Genomic DNA, 19,135 nt, shown 5'->3' with positions numbered 1-19,135 from the left:
CGTAACAAGATTGCTGGCTTTTAAAGCCCTTAAAATTTTAAAATTGGTATTTCTGTGTTATATCAGTGTTTCTCTGTTATATCAATATTTTTGTGCTTTTTGCAAAAGCCAGCTGTGGATCCCCTGAAATGTCTGTGGGGATGTGTGTGACCAGATGGAGAAGAAACTCCAAAGTGAGGGAAAACATTGGAGTTTCCCTGCTCTAACTAACCACGGGGCTTTGGGGATCTGCAGTGCCATAACACAGAGTGTGTCAGTACAGAAATCTCTGCCCTGAAGAAAATGTTCCCTCACTGCGGGGCAGGGCAGTAGTGTATTCATTCAGTTGATAGGGGTCAAATATCCACACTCTGCTAATCTGTGAGAAAATTAAGTTTTAAAAATATTTAGACTTTCTATATGCTTTAGGGGGGGTGAGGAGTAGGGGAAACTCTGAGAAAAGCAAAGGAGAAAATGTAAAAGAAAGGCAGGGTGGGAAAGGGAACACGGGGATATGCGTTAAATGGAATTGGAATTGAAAGTCTCTTCTTGTCTAAGGGAGGTTGCTCAGCAGGAAAGAGTGGCCCTGAAATCAGTGGGGCCAGCCATTGCTGCCCGGGATGGGCACTGCAAAGAGGCCCCGCCATGCCTCCCCTTAGAAGGGCGGAAGGCAGGTGGTGGCCACACCCACTATGGGCGTCAGCAGGTGGGCAGCCGGGAGCATATATGAGGCTTCGACCCAGCCTTTAGCCCCACCCTGGAGCAGAGTGGTACTGAGTTTCCCACCAGCCTCTCCCCTTTGGACAATGTTAATGCATGTGTATGCTGTCATAGCCAATCTCAGCAAATCCATATTTTTCAGAAGAACCCACTGTGAAGTATTTCCTCTGAAAATTAGCTCTCCCCAAACTGTCTCAAAATGAGTGTCTAAATATCCCTTGAAAATACTCTTGGAAAATATTGATAACGTGAACATTAACAATAATTAATTGACAGAAAAATCAATCTTCAAAAATATGAACGCCACAAAATACAGACTCTACCTTCTACTATTTGAATATGTACTTAGGAAAATTCACAATCCTAGATCTTTTCACATCCTTTGCCTAGCAGTTCATGTTTGCTCAATGTCATACTATTTACTATACAATCTCGGCAGCATTACAGGTAAAGTGGTTTCCAGTTTTAATTTTATACATCTCTTGAGTATGTAATTTTATTGCCACTGCTAAAGACCACCAATGATTTACTCCAGCAACGTTAATTACTTTTAAAGGCCAAACGCTACAATTCTTATTCCCTACTTACTTAGCGTGAATCTATCATTTATAGGATTAAAACTATCGTTCAGCGGAAGGATGATTAAAACCTTGATCCATAATCTTACCATACTCCTGTCCCTAATCAGTTTTTTGAAAAACAAACTGAAGGAAATTTTATTCTCTTCTCTTCTCTTTTCAGACATAGGTCTACAGGGATTCCCAGAGAATTAACTCATGTGAAGTGCCAGCTTTCATGATGATTTCATGATGAGATCACCAGTGGTTGCCCCATTCCTCAGAGCAGAGATCGGCATTTGGCCTTTCTGTGGGTGCAAAGCAGGGGCGTAACGAGGCAGCCCTGGGCAAACTGTAGCCCTGGGCAAAACCTGAGTTGGATGCCCCCCCCCCCATGGGCGGCCACTCTACCACGACCAAGTTTCTTTTTGCACCAGGACATTGGTGCCTGCAGGGGGTGCATTTTTAGACATATCAGCATTTTTAGACATATCAGACATAACTTTGACCCTCCTGAACCAAACTGCACCAAACCTTGGGGTTGCCATCATCTCCAGATGATACCCTGAAATTTTGGTGCCGATACATCCAAAAATGCACCCCCTGCAGAAACATCCTAGAAATTTGCCCAAGAATCTTTGTTCTGCATTGAGTTTTCTGCATTGCTGTCAATGGGGGTTGCAGGCTGTGGGGGGCACATTTCTGAAGGCACAGTCTCAAAACTTTCAGGGTCTCATCAGGAGACTGCCCTAATGATACCCCCCAAGTTTGTTGCAGTTTGGTTCAGGGGGGCCAAAGTTATGGACCCTCAAAACTGTAGCCCCCATCTCCTATTAGCTCCCATTGGAAACAATGGGGGATAGGGGCACCCCCTTTGGGAGTCCATAACTTCAGACTCCCTGAACCAAACCTCACCAAACTTGGGGGTTAGCATAAGGACAGTCTCCTGATGATACGCTAAAATTTTGGTGTCACTAGCCTAAAAACTGCGCCCCCTGCAGGCCCAAAATGGAAAACCACTAAAATACCCAAAAACGAACCCAGCGTTTTGATGCCCCCCACAAGGTGATGCCCTGGGCAGCTGCCCACCTTGCCCAATGGGCATTATGCCAGTGGTGCAAAGGCTAGGTTCCAAACCACTAAGAACTCCAAAAACTGTCATCTCATGTCCCCTATCCACATAGGGGCCTCACAGCAAGTTTTAAAGAACTTTGCAGCTTTTATATTGATATTGATAGTCATGTGGTGGACTTTGGGCCTTGTAATTTGCATTTTGTCCCTCTACCAGCTTTTGCTGTGGTGATGGCAATGACTATGGGAGGAACACGGGAGACATTTCTCCCCATCGCTGCTGCCACTGACCCAGTTCTTTCCTCCCCCTTTCTATCTCTTCCCTTGTGTGTCTCTCTTCCTCATTCCCTCCCTCAGTTCTCCTCTATCTTTCCTTCCCTCTTTCTCCGTCTTTCCCTCCCACTTTCTCTTTGTATGAAGGATACACTACACCAGTGTGTGAGAACAAGATTTTGATGTGTGAGTGGACCGTAAGTTAAATATGAGCAATCAGGGTAATGCAGTGACAAAAAAAGCTAATGCCATTTTCAGGTGTATCAACCAGGGCATAACATCCAGATTGCAAGGGGTTGGGGGGCAGTTTTAAAACTTTCCCTAGGTGCAATTTTCTGTAGAAATGTCTCTACCCTTCACGCACTTTTTTTTTGTTGCTAATTTACACATCCTTCCTGAGCTGGGTTTTTTCCTCATAAATAGCTATATAATACTTGCCTCACAGGGAGAATTTTTCATTGGTGATGGAAACACAGCGCTTGCTACCACAACCATTTCTGCAGCTGAGCTTTCACTGGTGTTAAGCAAAAGAGCACATTCTGGAAAAAAAGTATTGAGGGAGAGAGAGAGAGAGAGAGAGAGAAATGTGTTACTAGAGCAAGGTTAGTCAAATTTTAATGGAACTTTTCTGAAGCACTCCATCCTATCCTGTTTCGAGACTGTGTTTGTGTGTGCATCCAAGCATGCATACATTTTAGGTGCTTATTTTATTGCAGAAGGATAACATATGGCAGAGGGTACTTTTCAATACTCTTCAAATGTAGTAATTCAGTTTCATATACACTAGGATCTCTCCATGGAATCATATGCAAGTGCTCCAACCGCTTCCTCCGCAACCAATATTTTTCTGTTTATTCCTGTCTAGGTATTTATTTTTGTTTCTTTTCACTTAATCTGTGCATCCAATTTTTAAACTTTTGATTTCAAGTGAATCTTTGCTATTATGAAAGATGCAGAAGTAATATTTTATCCTGCACTGGAGGTTGAGGGTCACTTTTAGTATCGTAAAGCAACTCCAAAGAAATGGAAATCATCGTATTCTGCATAACTGAACTTTGAAAATGAAGAAGCTTTTCCCCCCTTCCCTAATCAACTGCAATATAAGTTCTTTCTCAAACACTATATTGGCCAGACTTACATGATGCCTGGAGTTCTGTGCCTGGAACTCCCTAACACTTTCTCTGTTTAAATAATGGGTACAGGCTGCTCCAATCTGCCTCAGGGCCACACTGCAGGAGGGGGTAGGATTTATAACAGCCTGTGAAGCTGATTAATTGCCCTGCTGAGGCGAGCTTGGGGGTACCAACTCCAGTCTTGAAAATACCTGGAGACTCAGGATGATGCCTGTGAAATGGGGGTTCTGGGAGGGATTTCACTTAGAATCTATGGTATACCACAGAATATGCCCTCCAAAGTTGCACTTTTTTTCTAGGGGACTGATATATGTAGTCTAGAAATCAGTTGTTATTCTGAGAGAACACCAGGCTCCCCTGGAGATTGGCAACCCTAGGCCTTCCGTATATTGTCTTTATGCCACATGGCATGCTGCCAAATAGAGTGCTGTAGGACTTTTTCAGATCAGGAAAATGGTACAACAGAAAGGACTAATCTCTTGCTGTTGCACTGTGACTCATATTGGAATTAAGGCCCTATGCACCGGTTATTTTTTTAAAAAAATATTAAAATTGTAGGTTCTGACTGAATCCCCAACATCACAAGTATCTTGGCCTTTAGAGGGTAGAATGAATGTATTGGAATGGGATCATGACAGTTATTCATATATTATGCCCACTTGTGACATCTAAAAAGGGTACAACATCTGAAAATTATAAGTCTATTGAAGTCAGTGGGTTTAGAATGATTAATTCTACTGAGGGTGGAGCTACTAGCACAGTAATATTCTACTATAGGGCTGCTAGGTCTCCTGCCTAGTTGCCCACCGCCACTCTGAGTTTTGGTAGGGGATTTTTTTGTCAAAATCCTGGCAATGTTGACTGCATCAGTATATTGCTTTTATCACTTCAAAGGAAAGCGCAACATGATGCAGAGTAGCTCTAGTCTAGGACTCATTGGAAACTCTATGGTATTACAGGGCTTCCTGGATCTACCCTATAGTATGTCTAGGGTTTTTTTAGAAGTGATGCAGCAACACCCCTGCCCCTCCCCAATCCTCCAGCCAGTTGCCAGCAACTGTACTCTGTCGTACCTTTCAGAAAACAGATGTGATTATGCTGTAGATTTCCAATCCGCCACAGATGTGCATCTTGGGTGGCTGATGAACTCTGAGTCCACCCACAGTCTCCATCTTCAAAGGAACAGTAGAAACCAGTGGGAAGTTTTTCTGCAACAGAGAGTATCACAAGAACTGATCAATTACTCCTGGGCATAGAAGAAAGCATTCCAGTAGCTCTTCATGGTTGTTCGGGCTTTTCCAGTTTTAGCTCCTTCCAGTTTTAGCTCCTACCCAGTGTTACAGCTCACAAGAGGAAATCAGGAAAGCCCTGAAAATTCTGTCCTTTTGCAGTGTACACTTAAACTTTTCAGGAGTATCCTTTTAAAACTGTTTTTGATCTTATGCTATACATGTTTTATTGTTATATTATTGTTATTTGTTGGTTTTAAATAATCTAGTTTTATTGTTATCTACTGTAATAACAGCAGTAATCTACTTAAATAATACTGCTCAATTCATATATAGGTTTTGAGTAGTGCCACATTAGAATCTGTATAAACCAGGCTAAAAAAATCATTTTGAAATTATTTTTTACTTGCTATCATGTATGGAAAAAAATGTTGCAACATGACCTCCAACCCCATTCTAGCCAAATGTTTCCTCAAATTTTCTCCGGCTAATGCACCTACCATCCCACCTAGGGATAGAATAGTCCACAGTGTCAATTTCCCCCAAAATATATAAACATAGCCTCTCCAGAGAGGACACAGTGTAGAATTCAACCTCTGTGAGACTGTCGTTCTAGTTTTTTCTAAGCTCATAAACTCTGACAACCTAATCCAGACCTCTTGGGCAGTGAGATGCAGCACCACCCTGCCCCCTCCAAAGGCTTCTCTGAGGGAAGCCTAAAAACAAAAAACTAACCCCAGAAGCCAAAATTGCCCATAAAGGATAATGGATGTATGCCACAAAAAAAATGGTGTATGTCGGAGAGTGGCTGTGTCAGTGTGTGGGGGCTCCACCCTGCCATGCCCATGGAATGTCCCTAGCCATGCCATCACATCTTTCTATACTATCAGGGTCGGGGAATGATGGCAGCTTCTGGGGTGAGGAACCACAGAGTCTCACAGCAGCCACCCGCATAACTCCCCCCTTCATTGGCACATTTGCCCCTTGCACTGATGGGGTGGGCACCCACAATGGCACAGAACTGTACCGAGTTCTAAGGTGAGTTCATGACCCTCTCTGGATTGGGCAGAAATTCTAAAATATGAATTCCCAACATAAATAATTCCCAACATAAATCGGTTGTTTCCAGGAGCTTATATGAGTCCTTTCTTAACAATAAAAGGAGATTTTTATTTTCCAAAGCAAAGACAAACTGTGACTGCATCCTAAGGGCAGCCACTCAAACTCTCTCTCTCTCTCTCTCTGTGTGTGTGTGTGTGTGTGTGTGTGTGTGTGTGTGTGTGTGTGTGTGTGTGTGTGGGGAGAGAAGAGGGGGAGGGGGAGCTGCAGGCAGTAGTTGCTAGAACATATTCAAGGAGTCTAGGAGAATAATGTGATTGGCAATGAACTAATGCACTTACTTTATCTTTGGTGGGGTCTCCCACATGACCAAAATTTTACTTGTCACATCTACTGTTTTTAAATATCTTTATGATCTACATTGAGTCTTCTTTGAGAAAAGTGCAAAAACTTCATATGCATCATTTAAGTCAATTACATCCCACTAATCGCTCTATCAGGGAACCTGGGTCCTACTATGATAGAAACAGAGTTCATTTTCCCCAAGGATACCTATATGTTTACAGGCATTGTTATTCTATTAGTTGCGGGGGGGGGGGGGGGCCACAGATGGCTTCCATAAGGGCTGTCTGAGTACAGTGCGTTCAAGAGCTAAGTTGGTCCTCTACAATTTGGAACTTTCCTAAATGGTTGTGCTCACTTATAAGTAACAGTTTATGTTATTTAGATGTGATATAGGACGTTAGTGATAATTATTGTATGTGTATTGCTTTCACTATATAGTGCACGGTACGTTTTCTTTATGGTGACAATGGGGTTTGGTGCTACTTTATCTTTATTATTATGACATGTTATAATAAATGCATGAATTTATTTAGGCAGCTATTAGTGCAGCACATTTTTTGTAGTTCTTAGAACTAAGTGGGACACCTTCCATGAAGGCTTGGAGGGAGAAACTAATTTCTGAGGGCTCACCTAAAGACACAAACAGATATGTACATCACACTCTGCCACCAGGGGCTTTTATTTTATTTTTCAAAAAGAAACTGGCATTAGAATATCATGACATCATTGAAACAATAAGTGTAGCAGGTTCCTGAATTCTGCCTTTTAAAAAATAAATGGCAAAAGTCCTGGTGACCCAGGAGATGGACATGGATACTCTGGGGGACTGGGACAGGGACGTGTAGAGACCCACGACCACTGTTCTGTAACTGTAGCTGTCCAGCAGTGGGGAAACCACAAAATCCTGTCCCCATTTAGGAGACACGACAGATGGAGAATAAATTAGTAAACAGGAAATGGCATGTCAGGTAAAAGGGTCGCCATCCCCTGATGGGAATGAGACATCCTGACCCTGGACCAATCACCTAGCTGGCAGGCGTATTTACCATTGGAGGTAGCCTACACCAGTGTGTTAGTGTTGTCTCCAACAACATGGTGATGTCACTTCTGGATCACACTGGAAGTGATGTCATCACATCACCAATTATGTGGGGACACTCTGGTATTTGGGAAAAATCTATGGTAAAAATGGCTTCTGCTGAGTTTTTTCTCAGATACCAGAATATCCCTGTGTTGCAAACAATGGGGTAACATCACTTCCAGTGCTTACCAGAACTGAAAACATCGCATTGTCAATAACAATGCTGGGACATTGAGGTAGCTCTTCCCTTCTGCAAGCCTAGCAGCTTTATCCAGTAGACATGGGAATTGAAGGAGAGTGAATTTGTAGTAACTGTTATAAAAATACTGCATCCCACCTAGACTATTTGTTTATTCCACTGGAGATTACATACCACTGATTGACAACTGCTGATTTAAGTAACCATTCCAATAACTCTGTAAAGTAAGCCTGTTTACTATCACTATTCCCATATAGCAGATTGAGAGAGGTTGAGAGAGATGGCTTTCCAAAGGCCACTCCATGACTTCAAAGTCTTCAACAATGAGAGAAAAATAATGAATAGTTGCAACATTGGTCTATGGTTAGATTCAGGCTTCAATGTGCTACTTAGGGCATTTTCAGAAGACCATAATTCTCACTAATTTCCACAACAGACACTGAATGTACTTTTTGAAATGGCCAACTGTGTCTGATAACTAGATAACTAAGATGAGACTTTGTCTTGTTGACCCAACAATTTTCTATGGGTTCACAAGACTGCTCAGGAGGACTATCCCATTTGCTTCAATGGACATGAAGAACCAACCTCACATATATTGGCTTGCATAAATGTGAACAGGTAATAACTGTGAGTGTGTTCACTGAAGCACTAATGAAACTCTGAATCAAGATGCCTGAGTTTAGTACGGGTACTGCACATTATGGTGCCATTAAAAATGATACATTTTCACTGCTTTTATTTTTTTCATCTATAGAAACCAAGTTAGTGATACACTTCTGGTTTTGCAACAAACTTGATGTGGGTTTTCTTTAGGTCTGCTGAATTTTAAAAAAGTCAATGTGTTAGCAACTTTGAAACTCATATAGTTACTCAATTACAATCTTGCTCTTTTAAGAAAGGTTCTACGTAGAAAGTAATATGGATTTTTAAACTACTGGATTTTTCCATAATCAATACAGTGTGCTCTAAGTGTTAAATGTGAGAACTCTGTTCTCCTTATTATCTTCTCTTCTCACTTGAGCTCTGAAGTCTTTAAATGAATATTTACATTTTAAACTACCCTATCCTTATGGATCAGAGCGGACAAGATTTTACTATGTTATCCACCTTTACAAGTGTACTTATTTATTTGTCTTCTGTTTTTAGTTTTATCAGAAATAAAGCAGGTTACCCATATACATTAAAACTAAAGACTGCTGTGGTAGTCCAAAGATTAACTAGTTTATTTATTTATGCTTATAACCATGCTACCCAAAGATTCAGGATAAAGCTCAGTGCATGAATTTGTCCCACATGTGTTTCATCCCAGTTAAGATATTGTAAACAGCTTGATCTCTAATCACTGTAGACCAGTCAATCCTATATGACAAGGAAGAGTAATGTGTTTTAATAAACCTAAGAACAGTTGTTCACCTAGTTCAGCAATCTATTTCACACAGTTGCCAGCTAGCTGCCCTTTAAGGCCAACAAACAGGGCAAAGTCTCTAAGGCCTTCCCTAAGTTTTCAGTGGGTTTCAAAGATATACCATCTCTAAATAAGGACATTCCCTTTAGTAACTATGGCTACTAGCCATTGATGAACTTATTTTTCTTGAATAAAAGCTACCTATGATCATGTAAAACAAAAACAATGGCCCACAAACTGGCAACCATCAATTCAATTCAATTCTGAAAAAAGGAGATGTAAAAGACTGCAGCAACTATTGAACCATCTCATTAATTTTTCACATAAGTGATGCTCAAAATCTTATAACAAAGACTGTTACCATATATGGAATGAGAAATGCCAGCTGGATTTGTTCAAGCTGAATTCAGAAAAAGAAGTGGCACTTGAGATCATATTGCAAATTTGCATTGGTTACTGGATCATACAAGATAATTTCAGAAAAAATAGCCTGTGTTTCATAGATTAGTGCATGGGTGTGCCCACCATCTGGTCTTGCATGGGTGTGCCACACCACCTGATCGTTTTGAAGTACTACCTAAATGCTGGACAAGAGGCTACTGTTAGGATAGAATATGGAGAAACAAAATGGTTTGCAATTTGCAAAGATGTCAGACAATGATGTATTTTATATCCCTGGCCCTTTCTGCAAAACATTTTCAACCCCATCCCCTTTGTCTGCACTCACCCCCTCAAAATGATTCCTGGTTATCATTTTGCGGTCATTTTGGGAGGAGGGTATTCTTTGAGGATTCAATGCTATGTTGCTTCAAAGCATCATGCTGTGATTCTCCTAGGTTGTGTGCATGAGACTTCAAATATTCAACCCCCACAAATAATTTAAAAGAGATGAAAATAAACAGGTGAGCTGATGGAGTGAGCTCAGAAAATGGAGTCAATGAGGAAATCTGAGGACTGCAGAGAGATGTTTTAAAGAAATACACACAGCAAGTCAAAATGTTTTGAAAATTTTTCAACAAAAGAATCCCTAAAATAGAGGATTCATTTAAAACATATTGAGGCTGGAAATAAAACATGTTGTGGGGAAAGCTACATGGAGCTCCTTGGAGGAAATGTTTTGTTTCTTGCATTTTATTTTGGTCGTGGGGAAAGGGCCATTGTCTGTTCAATCTGTATGCAGAACATATAATAAGAACAACTTGATTAGATTTAGATGAAAGTGGCATGAAAATTGGAGAGAAGAACATTAGCAATTTGAGATAAGCAGGTGACACCATATTACTGGCGGACTTGAAATGACTGCTGATGAAGGTTAAAGCAGAAAATGCCAAAGCAGGACTCCAGCTGAACATCAAAAAGATAAAAGTAATGACTACAGGGGAATTATACAATTGTAGGGAATTGAAATTGAATCCTTGGCTGCATCATCAAGCAAGAGGGCGATTGCAACTAAGAAATCAGAAGGTGATTGAGACTGGGAAGAGCAGCCATTAAGAAGCTAAAAAAGATTCTTAAGTGTAATGATGTGTCGCTGGAGACTGAGATCAAGTTGATTCATACTACAGTATTCGCTATTACTATGTATGAGTGTGAAAGTTGGACAGTGAAAAAAGCCGGGAGGAAGAAAGTAGATTACTTTGAAATGTGATGTTGGAGGAGAGTTTTGCAGGTGTTATGGACCCACCCCCCTCAAATGGGTTCTAGATTAAATCAAGCGTAAATTGTCTCCAGAAGCCAAAATGACTGATCTAAGGCTATTATACTTTGGTCACATTATGAGAAGACAAGAGTCTTTGGAAAAGTCGCAAGTAGCAGGAAAAGAGAAAAACCCAACATGAGATGGATCACCTAAGTCAAGGAAGCCACATCCCTCTGTGTGCAAGACCTGAACAAGGATGTTAAGGTTACAACGTTTTAGAGGACATTAATTCATAGGATAGCCGTAAGTCAGAAGCAGCTTGACAGTGGCTATCACTACCTTCATTGGCAGTGTAATCCCCAATTATACGTTGAGTAATAAAGTTGAAAGGCAGCAGGAAAAGAGGAGGACTCAACATGAGATGGAGTGACTCAATAAAGGAAGCCACAGCCTCCTCTATATGTTAACAATAGCACATTTTGGTGGACATTAATTCATAGCGTCATCATATGTCGGAAGTGACTTGGCAATACTTAAATACACACACACACACACAGTGGGAGAAAGGGAGAAAGAGAAGGGTTTCCTTTTGTCTGTCCTATAACTATTGCCCATCAATTTCATTGTTGCCTCCAGTTCTAGTATCATAGGAGATGTAGAAAAATCTCCCTCTATCTACTTGCTCCATCCTATGCATATTTTATAAACTTCTGTTATGTCATCCCTTCTGTTATGTCTCATACACTTGAGCCTTTCCTCATAAGAAAAGTCTCAAATCCTTTTATAATATTGGTTGCCCTCTTCTGTACTTTTTCAAGCTGTGCAATATCCTTTAATTTATTTTATTTATTTATTCTTTAAATTTATGTCCCACCAAATCTCCCATAGGACTCACAATAAAAACATACAAAAACAATCCACACAATAAATATAATAAATAGTATAAAATAAACATTTAAAACATTATAAACAACATGATTTTAAAACACATTACAAAGACAGATGGTCTAAAAAGAACCTACGATGGGAGCACAAAAATGGATGCAAGTGCATTTTTGAGATTTAGCAACCAGAACTGTATACAACATTTCAAATGAGGGTGCACCATAATTCCATACAAGGGCATTACAATATTTGCCTGTTTATAATCCCAACATGAAGTTTGCCTTCAGTGATGCTGCACGCTGCATCAGCATCTTCACTGAGATATTCACTAATTTGACTTTAATCCCAAGATCCCTTTTAGGCGTTTTCGCCATGGACAAAATATCCTGGGATAAGGAGGTGAAACATCCCGGTTCAGGCATGCCTTCCGAGCCTAAATCGGGGCTGCCCCGCAAGATTTCCCTTATCCCGTGACTTTTAAAAAATGATGAAATTGGTGGTTCTTTTTTAAAAGCCCATGCCACTCCCATGCAAACACTACAGAAGACGGGTTGGTTTATTTTTACGGCTTTGCCACCTGCTCTTCCCGCCCCTTAGCTGCAGCCAATCAGAATGCCGGAAAAATGGAATCTACACAAACTATGTAAATGTGTGCAAACTGCATAAATGTAAACATTCACGTGGAAAATGAAAATAAACCAGGGGCTCCTGCATAATTCACTGGTGTTCTTCCTCCCGACCTGAACACACTGACGGGGAGCCGTGCGAAGGGAGAAACCGGGATAAAAACACTCTGGGATATATGATCCTGGGTCTATCCCAGGATATTTTGTCGGTGGGAAGAACACCTTAGTCTTGGTCTCAGAAAGTTCTGACCCCAACTGCATATTTAAAAGTTGCATTTTTGTTGCAACGTGCATCACCTTACAATTTAAATTAACTTGCCACATTGTTGCCCGCCCACCCACTTTGCATAGATCCTCCTTTAGCTCTTCACAATCCACTTTAGCTTTTACTATCCTGAATACTTTGGAATGAATTGCAAACTTGACCACTATGCTGCTTAGTCCCAATTCCAAATTATTAATGAGTAAATTAAATAACGCTAATTTCAATATTGATCCTTGCAGGACCCATTGTGCACTTCCTCTCAGTGTGAGAACTGTCAATATATTCCTATTTTATACTTCCTGTTCTTTAACAGTAAGAGGACTTCTAGGCTTGTTTATGAGTTTTTCATGGGGTACTTTATAAAAAACCTTTCAGTGGTCCATGTATATAATGTCGAAGGGACTACCCTTATCCACATGCTTGTTAACCTGCTCAAATAACTCCAAAAGGTTGTTATTATTTCCTTTTGCAAAAACTATGCTGATGTTCTCTAAGCAGCCTTGTTCCTTAATATGCGTAATAATTCTGTTTTTAATAACAGTTTCTACTTCTTTTCTAGGAGTAGATGTTATGCTAATATAACTGTAATTTCCTAGATTCCTTCAGGACTCTTTTTAAAAATTGGTGTAACATTTCCTAATCAGTGGTTGAGTTTATATATACAGGTTACTCAATCAACAATCTTACATTTAGTTCCCTAAGAACTCTTGCATAGAAGCTAATAGGACCTGGAGATAAGTAGAAATAGAAAATAAAACTGATATATGCCATTATGGAGTATCCTTAGACCAAGGAAGTTCTCTTCTTAGGGTCAGCACACCACAATTTACAAAACCCTGGGGTATGAATCCTCACACGTCAGCATTGTTAGCTACCACCAGTCCCTTTCTCTACCCCAATAGCCAGAAGCCAAAGGGCAAGTTTCCAGCCTTCCTGGGATTGAAGTTAATAAAGTCACCCCTGCAAGGTAGGCCACGAGTTTTACAAAGTAATTAATCTGATAGGTGGAGCCATGTAGCCTATGTACTGGAATTAGACTGAAACCACCTGAAGATAAAAAAACACCATAAAATATGATTAAAGGTATTTATTAAAATTGCGCAAGAATATTTCAAAGAGAACAATAGAAGTGAGGACCTGAAAAATAATAAAACCTAAACCAGAAAAAGACTAGCTACCCAGTAAATAACATTGGTTCAAAAGGCAAGATACAAGATGTTACCATTCAAGTTGGAATTCTCCAGCATTCAAAAGTCCATTCTATGCACAGCAGAGCAGCATTTCCAGCACTTAAAGTACAAAGATGTCAAGGAATCATGACAGAAGACATCAGGAGAACACTTCTCAAGCTCCAAAATGGTGGATCATGGAACCATACTGCAGGTACCAAGAAGCACTCACTACATAGGCTGAAAATCCTAAACTTTATGGGCAAAGGAACTGAGATGGCCGGACCAATCAGGTTCATGCCTGGTAACATAAGATAATCGCACAACCTGTTGCTAGCCAGGCAACTTAAAGGGTCAGAGTGAAATAACAAAGTAGGATTTATCTACAGATTTAAACCCTCCCTTTTTTCACAGAGGACTCAGCAATAATATCAGCTAATTAACTGGAATGTGGCACCACAGTCCTGTGACCCTGAAGACCCAGAAGGCCACAATTGAAATCATGTTTCACTCCCAGCACCTGGTCCTTATCTTAGTTTCCAAAACTAAGGCGTTGCTACATTGCAAGCACAGCACAGTTAATTTCCACTCTTAAATTTTATTGTAGACCTTAGGCCTGAATCAATGTTTGAAAGAACAAGAAAGTGCGTGGAGAGACTCTCTTTCTTGATAGTCATAACAGAAATAAAGACAAAACTTCAAATTAAAATGAACCCCCAGTCTGGAAAGAAAGTTCTTTCTTTTGAGTTGTGCCCATTTGTGCCACTTCTTCAAGTGCCTGAAAGATGGTAGTGGAAAGGTGTCTGTTTTGCTTATTTACACTTTCAAAAGGTGAGTTTTTCTCCCTGCAGCCTGTTGCCCTGAACCTTCCTACCCTGCTTTATTGAGATATGGATTTTAATATGATTTTATGGAATATGTACTGGCAAATGCTAGCAACCCTGTGTGTGTAGCAGAGTGTCCCAAAGCAAAAACAGTCCAAGTGCAAATCACTGAATGAATTATTCCAGTCAGCTGAGACTGGAAGCCTCATGGACATGTTTCTTGATCAACCCTGCAATCCCAGCGTGGAAATCCAGGAACTCCAGGAAGAGAATGCCTTCTGCCCGCCCCAAAATATACTATAGGTGTAAGACTACAGTTCATTCCAAGCTCTAGCTCAAGCGCTAGCTGGTTGGCTGGCTGGCTGGCTGGCTAGCTGGCTCTCCAAGCTCGCCCAAGAGCAGCTCCAGCTGCTGGCTCCAGCTGCTGCTAGCCATTTGAATTCTTGCCTTCTCCAAGAACTTCTCAGCTGAACTTAGGTAACGTATAAACCCCTGCTGTTTCCTTCCCAATCTTTCATCCAAACCTATTTTTCCACGCTTTTTATATCTTAGGAACTGTGTGTGTAAGCTTCTCTATGTCTCACTGTATGAATGTGTTGCACCAAAAACTTATAAAAGTATTTAAATTCAATTTGGTCTCTTTTGTATTCTCTGTGGAATGTTTCAAGCCATATTTCTGGTATAGTTGTTCTAAAGATCCCACTGCTAGCCTACCTCTTGCTGCCAAGCTGAGTTATTCCCCATTGCTAAATGTTAAAACATTCTTATATTGGCTCATTCTGCACATGCAGAAAAATGCACTTTCAAACTGCTTTCAGTGCTCTTTGAAGCTGTGCGGAATAGCAAAATCCACTTGCAACCAGTTGTGAAAGTGGTTTGAAAACGCATTATTTTGCGTGTGCAGAAGGGGCCACTATTAAGCTAGGTAACAAGCCTCTTGTCATTTAGTGATTCTATCTATGCCTTTTGTGACTAGTTTTACTTCATGTTTCTGAGGGTTTTATATATAATGCTGTTTTAATGAGTGTTTACATTGATTGTAGTGGGTTTTCTGGGCTGTGTGGCCGTGGTCTGGTGGATCTTGTTCCTAATGTTTCAGTATTTACATTGTAGTTCTATTTCTTTCATTACTGTAAGCCATCTTGGAAGGATGCCTATTAGGACATCAGAATTTAAAATTTTCAGATAAAAGAAGTTTCACAGCAAGACAGGGAATACTAATCCCGTTGTTTTAGCAATGGCCATCACATTTTCCCACCCTTCCAACCCCCCTCCCCTCTTCCATTCCAAATGAGATTAATAGAAGGACACTGTTTGATCACAGTGATCTCTTCCAACCTCGATTGACTGCAGGCTGCCATGGAAACACCGCACTGGCTATGTGGTACCCAACTGGCTGGGACCACATAGCTAGCAGATACAAGGCAATGTTTGAAGAAATTTTCTTTAGTAGCTAACAGTGAAGACTGCAAACAATAGGAAAGAATTGGAGGAACATTCAGGAAATATTTGTAGTCCTCCAAAAACTTAAAAAACATTGCCTGTGAAAATTCAGCACAGTACTAATAATAAAATCACTTTAAAAATCCATATCACCTTAAAGAATTTTTAAAAATGTATGGTTATTTATCATCTCCTGAATTCCAATGTAGCAACTGGACAGAAGATTATAACCCCCGCTCCCCCGTGAAAGTTTTGCCACTCATCCCCCAGGTTGTGGGAACCAGGTGCATTCATAATTCTTGAAATAACTCAGCTGGGAGTCCAGTTTAATTCACTTCAGAGTCTGGTGTACAGTATCCAGAGTGCGGCAAATGGGTAAACAGTTGGGGGAGATATCTGAGCAGCAAACACCCTGCCTATAGCCCTGGAAAAAAACTCTATAAGAAAGCTTATTGTGACAGTAGAAATAGAGATGCATTAAAAGAGCAATTGCAAGCCCAGTGCACCATTTTCCTCTGTCATAAATATGTCTTCATGAACCTCTGGCTGTCTTGTATTCAGAAAGCATAGCCTTCTTCACTTACTGTAATGCTTCCTATATATTGCATGCCAAAGACAGCTATTTATTGAAAGCTTTATACTCTCCAGCACGTCTGTCAGACATTGTCTTGGTTCTTTTTGGTTCATGCAGAGCAGCCTATGATTAGCATAATCCAGATTAGACAAGACTTTGTGCAGGCCTCACCAAAAAAAAACAAAAAACATTTCTGTAATTATTATTTATAAATTGGGAGAACTCCCAGCTTGGCCTAAGGTGGATTTTTTGGAGGAAGGGGGTAGTGTGCCCTCAGCAAACTATGACTTTGCAGCCCCTGATCAATAGAGAGTGAGAAGTTTACAATGAGCATTTTACTTACTGGACATTCAAACGGAACAATGTAACAATTAAAAAAATGGATATACTCTTCAAAATCTCACCAGGTTTCATCATGACAATATGGAAGAGTAGAGTCAACAGATAAGGAGATTCTAGAAGCTAGCTACAAACAAGTTTTCATTGAAACAAGCAAGTGTGTGTGTGTGTGTGTGGGGGGGGGTATTCTTCAAGTAATGACTTGCAAGCATGAAAGAACCATCACAGACCAAATGCCCAACTAACAGCCTTGCGAAATGGGTAGGTTTCCTACTTCTGCTCTGCCTGAGACCTGGCAAATAGAAATGTAATAAAATAAATGTTAGGCCACAGGTTTGTGGTTTTATTAATGGTGTGTGTGTGTGTTTAGTGAAACTCAAGAAGTCAAGAACTGGTCTGAAATTTCTGCACTCCCATACTGTTCTCTGGTAAATGTGGCCACCCCTTCCAAGGCCATTATTTTGCATGAGAAGAGGAGAAGGTCAGTAATCCAGATATAAAACTGCTACAGGAAGAAATAATATCTAACTAGTACTCGGTGTAATCCAAAAATGACTGTGCAGATAAGTCCTCAATTTATAGAACACTTGCAAAACATCTGTGGAGGAAGAGCTCTGCATTATTATAAAAATGCTCTATTACTACTTCCTTTGGGGATAGTTTTGTGCAAGCTCACATCTACCAGCAGAGTGCAAATGAATCAGCTTTCTTTCATCACCAGTTTTCACTCATAAAAATGGCCTCCATAGAACTGTCATTTCATTGTAGTCACCTGCTCGTATTCCATCCAAAACTCACACTACTCATTTCCTGTCTCAACAAGATGATATCCCAGGAAAACTCATTCCCTAACATTAATTCCACACATTTCTATACTCCCACACGTAGTGACGGAAGCTTGACTCACTATGTTTTATGGTGCTCAGCTGCACGTATCAACTCTCTTCCTTTTCAGTCTTTTTTCTTGCCCTTCTGCTGTAAGAGCCCATTTTCAGACTTTGGAGTGGTTTCACCTTCAGCCCTTGGTCAGAATTCTAGATGACAAGGAGGGTCCTATTCAGGAAAACCCTCTTTTTATGCAGAACTTGCATGGCCCCAGCCCATTAATTCACATGATATGAAATCTGGCATGCTAGTCACTAACCTTACACTGAGTAAATCAACATTGCATTTTAGTATCAGAGAAACAGCTAGGCTCAAAACACACACCTGGAAAAGCCTGGCCCTCAAGGCATAGTTCGTGCAAATTGGAAAGACTCGACTCAAAGATATGGAATATTGATTTAAAAACAACAACAATCCTGATTAGATCTAGTAGCCCGTTTACTTAGATGACCCCAGGTCAAACTAGTTGAGACATGGTAGAACTAGGTCTAACCATGTTTGTTTGCTTAAGGTACAAGGCAGCTACGGGGAATCACATCACTGGAACAATGCTGCCCCATGGCTGAAAATACATGAATACATCTTTGTGCCTGTATCTTTTTTTCTCTTGAGTGCAAAAGAAAAGCTTGGGTTTGGGCAATTTAAACACCAAGATGGCGCCGATGAGGGCTGCCTCGGTGGAATGCTCTCAAATGGCTTCTACATTTTCTACTATTTCCTGCAATTTACAACGAATTTCATACTCCAGAGACCTTCTGCTAAGAATTAGGGAACGTTTCCTTAAGGAGTGGCTCTCTGCAACTTTACCCCTATCTGTCTTTACAACCACGGAGGAAATTTCAGCACAGGAGGCAGCCATTTCCCGGCAACAACAGATCTTTACAACCACGGAGGAAATTTCAGCACAGGAGGCAGCCATTTCCCGGCAACAACAGATCAGCAAAAACAAGCACAGGCGGCAGAGACGAAGAGGTAAAAGGGCGGGAATTTTAAATAGACTAAGGAATAAGGGAATTAAAAAACCCCGCTCCCTTCAATCTTTCTTACCAATTTATGCTCACTTGCCAACAAGATAGATGAAATACTTCTTTTAAACAGATGCAATTCTGATTTTTACAACGCATCTGCCCTATGCTTTACTGAAACCTGGCTAAATGAGAGCATTGATGATAATAGCATGTGCATACCGGGGTTTCAGATATTTCGTTCAGACAGGATTGCAGAATTATCAGGGAAGAAAAAAGGAGGAGGATTATGTATATACATCAACAAAAGCTGGTGTCAGGACATAACAATAATTCAAAAATTCTGTGATGAAAACTTGGAGTCCTTACTTATTAATTGCAAACCTTTTTTATTCCCCTCGAGAGATAAATTCAGTTCTGTTCTTTTTGGTTTACGTTCATCCACAAGCGTCTGTAAAAGGCATTAA

At 40.5% G+C, this 19,135-nt stretch overlaps 1 protein-coding gene across 2 annotated transcripts in view; it reads right to left on the bottom strand.

Annotated features, from left to right (window-relative positions):
* Positions 1-19,135, bottom strand: part of ALK (ALK receptor tyrosine kinase) — a 745,837-nt gene that overhangs the window by 149,435 nt on the left and 577,267 nt on the right. For both annotated transcript variants that reach the window (XM_048511093.1, XM_048511181.1), the window contains exons 7-8: positions 4,807-4,941; positions 3,039-3,139 (exon numbers count right to left, since the gene is read on the bottom strand). In XM_048511093.1, coding sequence (XP_048367050.1) covers positions 3,039-3,139; positions 4,807-4,941 — 236 coding nt within the window. The remainder of the gene's footprint in view (positions 1-3,038; positions 3,140-4,806; positions 4,942-19,135) is intronic.

This window comes from Sphaerodactylus townsendi, linkage group LG01 (genome assembly GCF_021028975.2).
Source record: "Sphaerodactylus townsendi isolate TG3544 linkage group LG01, MPM_Stown_v2.3, whole genome shotgun sequence".
In the NCBI taxonomy this organism is placed as follows: domain Eukaryota; kingdom Metazoa; phylum Chordata; class Lepidosauria; order Squamata; family Sphaerodactylidae; genus Sphaerodactylus; species Sphaerodactylus townsendi.
The sequence above is the reverse complement of the archived record's forward strand: the minus strand, read 5'-3'. Positions and strand labels throughout refer to the sequence as shown.